The sequence below is a fragment of the Malurus melanocephalus genome, unplaced genomic scaffold (assembly GCF_030028575.1).
Source record: "Malurus melanocephalus ecotype Western Australia unplaced genomic scaffold, MMel_1.1 scaffold_126, whole genome shotgun sequence".
Lineage (NCBI taxonomy): Eukaryota > Metazoa > Chordata > Aves > Passeriformes > Maluridae > Malurus > Malurus melanocephalus.
Genome location: NW_026623358.1, coordinates 765807 through 772935, shown reverse-complemented (window position 1 = coordinate 772935; position 7129 = coordinate 765807). Strand labels below are relative to the sequence as shown.

The window sequence follows — 7129 nt, the reverse complement described above, 5'->3', positions numbered from 1 at the left end:
CAGGTTCTTTTTTTTATTTATTTCTTCTGCTTCTTCTTCTTCTTTTTTTTTAATTTTTTCCCTTTTTTTTTGGTAGTCTTTATAAAACGACTTGTAATAAAAACTTGGATTTGATATACAGCTTTGGCTAGCTGTGTATGAACTCTAAAACCACCTGTGGCTTTGGCCACTTTCCTTCTCCCTCATCCCCCTCTTCCTTGCTCAAGAAATATTGAATAGAAGCTTAAACTGGCTGCTTACTGTTTATCTAATTATTTTGTCAGTTTATTGATATGTCACTTCAATGCCAATGAGCACTCCATTTTTATCTAGTTGTGACAAATGAAGTTTTTAATTTGCAACCTTTTTTATATTAGAGTTTGTTTGAGTTTACACAGCCTATGCTATTATAGAATGYCTTAATGCTGTAAATGCTGGTAGTTTACTTCTATTTGCTGGGATTGCTCTCACATGTGGTACATACATAYGTWAAATATATATTGCATTGTAAACATTTGCCATTTTAAATCTTAGTTCTTCTTTCATGGTTCTGGTAATTATATTTTAATAAGGAACTTTAGAAAGTCAGTGAAATCCCAAACTGAAATGTTCTTTCTTTGAGCCACTATCATATATTGGACATTTGAAATGACAGATCTTTTTATCTCTATTTTTTGGGAAAAGCCTATTCAAATCATATTAGATGCATTTTAAGAAGCGATTGTGTAGCTAAAACGTCTAGTTTTCTGCCTGCAGGTGCATGGTCCTACAACAGGGAGAACTTTATAGCAGTCATAATCAGGGTGGCTTGTGTCCTGCCTGGGTACAATGGTAGTAGAATGGTCAGTAAATTCTGGTAGTAAGGCTGACTTCTTACAGCTGGGTAACTTCACTCTAAAAGGCATATGTGTCAACAGACCATGCTGTAACGGATCACGATGCAACAGAGGATAGGATCCTGACTTTCTTTTGAGGTATGGAATCTCAGACTGCCCTAGCGCTTTTAGAGAGCACTTCTGAACAAGTTATTCTTTCAATATTTCTTTTTGTGCTGCTTGGCTGGTCATAGAAAAAGCTTCCCCCCGCCCCCGTTACGTGTTTTATAACAAGGCAAAAAAATCAGTTTGTGATAAAATAGTAATGTTCTCTCGCTCTTCTTCTTGCTGGCCTGCCCTGCTGCAGGAGCCCAAGCACTTCGACGCCTTCCAGGAATGGCCCGATGGCTACGTGCGGCTCATCTACTCGAGCGAGGAGAAGAACGCGCAGCGGCACCTCAGCGGCTGGGCCATGCGCAACACCAACAACCACAACTGCCAGATCCTCAAGAAATCCTGCCTGGGGGTGGTGGTGTGTGCCCGGAGCTGCGCTCTGCCCGGCGGGGCCMGGCTGCAGCTCCGCCCCGCCATCTGCGACAAGGCTCGGCAGAAGCAGCAAAGTGAGAGGCACCCAGAGAGAGCTGCGATCCCAAGGGACCCCGTTTSTTCCATCCGGGCTTGGTGTCTAAAGTGGAGTCACTCCAACTATGAATGCATAATTGCATTGATTGATTTACTTGCAAATTTCATCAATGTCTGTTAGCAAATACTTCAGAGAAAACGGATCTAAAATCCTTTAAATTATTAGCATTTATATCAAAAAGGCTGTTCTTATCCATATCATTCATTTTGGCAGTCTATGCTGCATTTCCTTGAACAATACATTTTAATCTGAATTTTGGAGAAGTGTGATCACATTKCTCTTGAGCTCTTCTTACTCTCAGGCAACATGCCTGACTTTACCCAGTCTCTTCAGTAGTTTTTCTCTCTGTTTACAGAGAAAGCCTGCCCCAACTGTAACTCTGCCCTCGAGCTGATTCCTTGCCGAGGACACAGTGGCTATCCGGTCACAAACTTCTGGAGGCTTGATGGCAAAGCAATATTTTTCCAGGTAAAAAGCAGCCATATTTATTTGTGCACACATCTATAAATGGAATCTGTATATGAAATAATACCTGTGAAGAAAGAAAAGTCTTCCTCCTCCCCACTTTTCTTTTTTATGTAATATAGAGCATGATGAGCACGGTGGAGTTCTGGTCCATGACTAAATTTCTCTTTAATATGAACATGGCAAGAAGTAATAAAATAATAACATTTGGCTGTCTCAWTAAAAACAGTACTTAGTGTTTGGAAATATTAAATTCTAACTACAGTATCATTGATGGCTAAAATTCTCCTGTTTACAGAACACCAATATGAACAAAAGGGTGTTTTGCACCCTGGTAGAGCTGACAACTGAATCTTTCCAATGTTTATTTTCAAATATTTATTTCCTACTAAAATAAGTAGGAGGGAAAAGGACCTTATTCAATCTACATGAGTTGAAACATGAAAATTCTAGTTTATGTGGAACTAGCCTTTGAATTTTGAAGGATTTAAAATCTTGCCAGGAAAAAAAGGGGGAAAAAAAAAAAAGAAGAATCTTAGCTAAAATTTGAAAATTTATGTAGATTTTTCTTTTTTTGTGACAACATTAAAACAAAAAGTTTCTGTTCTATGAGATTACATTCTTTCCCGGATAAGTTTTTTCCCTGACTCACACAGCAATGAATTCTGTTCTCCAGTCAGTAAAGGGAAGAAAACTGGCCATACTGCCACATTCCCACATATATTATCCTTATTCAAATGGTCTCTTACAGACATGCAAAATGGGAAGACTTTTGCTATCAAAAATCCTTGCTTAGAAATTAATTTCTGCTTGAGAAAGTACAGTGTTTAAAAASCAAATTTTAGCTTTGTATTAGGGACTATATAGAGACCTGTTCAGATGGAAGAGTAAGGAATATATTGCTTTRTCATATACCAGTATAACTTTGGTAACAYAGRTCTGCATACCCACAGATGCTTCAAYAGCAGAGTGTCTTCAGTATCTTCCAGGATATAATTTTCAGCCCTATTCAAGAAAGTGTCTTGCTTTAAGAGAGTGTTTGTCWTCTTGTGGCATGAAGCCTCCTTAAAGCCTATTTATACTATTTATGCATGTACTTATGAAGCAGATCTGGTATACTAGACTGCAGAAAGTTGACCAAATTAAATTTGTATTTTTCCCCTTGTTTCTAATTATCTGTTCCTGAATGGAACAAACTTAGGTAGCACTTTTGCTCCTTCATCAGCTCTGCTGTCCTCATTGACTTCTCCCTCACTTTTTCCTTCTRTCTACATCCAAATCATGATTTATTCTATTTATTTCTTTTTACAATCAATCTGTCCTTGTTGTTTAGTTTCTCATTCCTGTTTTCTTGTGCCAAACCACAGACCATGCCCTGATTACCTATCATACTATTTAGAGCCTGTTTTCTTATCTTATCCTTTCCAGTTCACATCTAATTCTTTGTTAATACTAATTTAGGCCAAAGGAGTCCATGACCACCCCAGGCCAGAGAGTAAACTGGAGGCAGAGGCAAGACGAAGTGCAATTAAGAAGCAAATGTCCTCTTACCACCATTCCCAGAAAAAGAGAACTTTAAACTCAGAGGTAAGTCAAAGTCATTAGTCAAATAAAAAGGTGGTGTAAATGAAGAAATTGTTTTTGGTCAATTAAAAAGATGTAATTAGCATGTATTGGGGATCCCAGGGCAAAACAAAGCTTTACACATGCACATCCGTTAATCTGGGGCAAAGAAATAAACAAGCAATAGCACGAGTATTAAGACACACATGTGTGGGCATTATTGATTCCTGAATCTTAAARACCTACTTCTCCTTGTCAGGTGGGAAGGTACCATGACAGCAGTGGTTACACCAATAACCTACAGAAYTTTCACTGCATGGATGGTCAAGAAAGAGTTGGTATCTTCACAGACAACAGCTTTCCGATTCCAGCCCAGTCTTACCCTTCACTGCAGAATGTAGACCTCTGCAAGGCACCTTATGACTCAACAAGCTTCCAAGAGGACCAGCTATCACCATACCCTAAATGCCCAAATCCAAGGATCTACATGTCCAGGCCATGCAGCTACGAGTTTGGAGTTCCTACCTTTATAAGCTCCAACCCTTATCCAGCATTTTACAAAGATCCTGCCATTGACACAGACCCCCTCAGTCTGAATGGCTCTCCCTACAATGCTGTGGCTACCCATGATAAGAGCTTTGATAAYCCTGGCAGACATTACGGACTGAAACTGGCGTGGGGGAAAACCAGCAGCGGAGACCGGAGTGATTACGGGCAGATGCCAACAAGTGCCCCCCACCCTTACTACAGTGGGGACTATCCCTGCAGGTACAGCCCCAGCCCTGCTCCCATGGCCCCGCCGCTGCAGACSGTCATCACCACCACCACCAAGGTGTCCTACCAGGCCTACAAGCCACCCGCACTGAAATACAGCGACAACCTCTGCGATGTGAAAAACCTCCAGAGCTACACCCATGTGGCAGAGAACGTCTCAGGTGCCATCTATTCGGGGATGAAGATTCAGGAAGACTTTGGGATGATAAAGTCAGCATTGCTTTACCAGCATGACTCCATCCCCACAAAGCCCAAAGCAGCCGAGAGTGTGGATAGCTATCGGTATGGGATCCCTCTGGGGAATAGCTTTGCTGAGCATGAAAGCCAAGCCCTAAGGTTTGAGAGTGCTGAATATTGACAAAAGGGTGCCTAAATGGCAAACACATGCAGATGGGAGAATAAATTATTGTGCCAATCATGTGGATGCTAAGCCAAGAGGTTTGGGATTTGAGGAAAGGTAGGAAAGCAGTATATCAAGACAGCTTTTTCCCCAAAAGCACCTTTCTGGGGCTGTGTGCTGAGTGAATTGTATTTTGCATCTAATTTCAAAGAAGCCCTACACTGTAAACTGGCGTGAGGAGCTGAGCCCAAAACACACTTGGGGGAAGGCAATATGGAAGCAGTTTCCCTGAAGTCAACAGCCTCCTCTGACAGCAAGTGCAATGAACTTACAGCTTGAGACTAGACTTGAGRCAACTCCTGCCAGATGCCTCAAGCTTTGAGAGAAAATGTTTCATGTGTAAGAAAGAAAAGGCTAATCAGGTAATGGAAAAAAAGATGAAGGAAGGTGGCTATAGATTATAGTCAAGTGAAGGAAATGGCAGGGAAATAAAGAAATGAAAGAAATGCGAAAGCAAGACAGTTTGCAGAATAAATCACCCGAATGGCCCATTCATMTGCAATGATCCTTTTGATGAATGGAAAGACCAGCTAAGATCAGATTTCCTCTGAAATGAGAAACTAAAAACCTGAAAAATGAAACATGTTAACTTCATGTTGCTTTTTGGTTCCTTGTTTCAAGAGTAGAGCCTACCCAGCCTTTCTATGCAAGGAGGACAGCCTAACACATCCACACCATGAACTGATGCCCTGGAGGCAGGAAGGCTCAGGTGACCCCCATCAAGCCTGCTCAGCATCACAGGGGTGTCAGGGTTAACATATATGTCCTCAAAACCATTTGCAGTGCAACTGGTTTTTGCTTAAAGGGGTGGGGCAATACCACATGGGTATTGCTGAAAAATTCTCTTTGTCCATGAATACAACACATCCTATATAAGAAGGCACCATCCTAGCTGCTTAGCAGTACATGTCRGTGTTGAATGTACCTTTCCTGGCCCTGCACTCTGTTTCCATCAGGTCTTTCTCCCTCTCCCAAGGGAYCTTTAGTCATTCTTCTCTCTGCAATCATGGCTCTCCATGACAGCATTACTTTGGAAATTAAACAACCAGACAACAAAGAGGTTACAAAACAAAATCTCCAAACGCTAAATAAAAAAATAAAAAAAAAAAATTAAGGAAATGCATCCCCAAATTCACTCCTAAACTAATTCATAGTTAATCTGGAAAGAAGAAAAAACAGAGCAGAGCTTGTTGAAAACGAAGATATTTTGAAAGCTGCCTAATACTGGGGAATAGAACCTGCACCCAAAATGTGTGTGTGTCAAGCAAGGGAGCTAAGTGGACACAGGTGATTGGTCAGGGTTAAAACATTTCTTTTGGTATCATTATTATTAGATTACTGAGTAACTTTAACTTTTTGAACACTTTTTTTTACATTTCCTATGTATATTTTTGCTATGTTTTGAGTAACAGCATACTGCTGTATTCTTTCAATGAATGAAATCACACTTAAAAGCAAGGCACCATGTAAAGTAATGTGAGCAGCTGGCTAGTTACATTTATAAGGTTCTGTGCATTGAAGCCATCGTTAAACTGATACATTTTATTTTCAAAGCTCAGTGTACAAATATCTGAGGTTTAAAAATAATTATTTCTGACGTTGTATTTTTTCTCTTTATATTTTTATGAAAAACAGTGTGTTCAGTCTGAGATGTGAAACTGAGCCCTTCAGGAATTTAGTTAATAGATCCTGTTTCAGCTGTGGATTGTTCAACATTTTAAAAATTCCAGCCAGGCAAAGATGGAATTCACAAAARAACTAAATTAATTCATCTGTAGTAAGCTGACCTTGTCTTTTAGCTTTAGTGTACTTGGTGTATATCTACCTTGGCTTTTGTTAAACTCTTATAGCAATTCTTCTGCAAAATGTTTTAAATTACTGATAAGAATAGATTCAGGTGAACATTTATTTGGTAATTAACCCATAGACCAACCTTTAAAAAAGAAAAAAAAAGTTGGTTTGTGAGTTATTACCCAGAAAGTCTGATGCAAAATTTTAGAGTTCATGAATGTAGAACACTGTGCCTGTTTATAGAAGTGGGATTTCTCATCTGTATGCCAAATCATACTGAGGCATTTGAATGTAGAATAAAAATCAAGGCTTRCAGCCTTTTAAGTTTAAAGGGGGAAAAAAAAGTGTAAGAGGGGACTAAGGCCAAAAAAAATCACTAAAAAATTTTTCCACTGCAGATGGGAAAATCAAGGAAAATATTAAAGCTGTAAATTGTTCTATTTTATATTGATTTTAGAGGAGTTAGCCAACCACAATGTAAGCACAATKTATTAAAATACTACATGCTATTAAAAYAGAGAAGCTGTGGGAGTTGCATGCRATTTACATTACTGATATAAAACTTGTCATTGTAGTTATATGCTTAAACCATTATAGTATGCAATTAAACACAGCCTTTTAAGCAGAACTTTGTACACCAGTWAAGAAAATGCAGTCAATTGTGTTAAGATGCAACTTTTAGGGTGTGGATTTATTTAT

The 7129-nt window shown here is 39.3% G+C and overlaps 1 protein-coding gene across 1 annotated transcript in view; it reads left to right on the top strand.

Annotated features, from left to right (window-relative positions):
* The window catches only part of GCM2 (glial cells missing transcription factor 2), a 4749-nt gene extending 152 nt beyond the window's left edge, over positions 1-4597 (top strand). Inside the window, exons 2-5 of the mRNA XM_057370433.1 lie at positions 1162-1414; positions 1793-1905; positions 3364-3489; positions 3725-4597. Coding sequence (XP_057226416.1) covers positions 1162-1414; positions 1793-1905; positions 3364-3489; positions 3725-4597 — 1365 coding nt within the window. The remainder of the gene's footprint in view (positions 1-1161; positions 1415-1792; positions 1906-3363; positions 3490-3724) is intronic.
* Positions 4598-7129: the final 2532 nt, after the last annotated feature.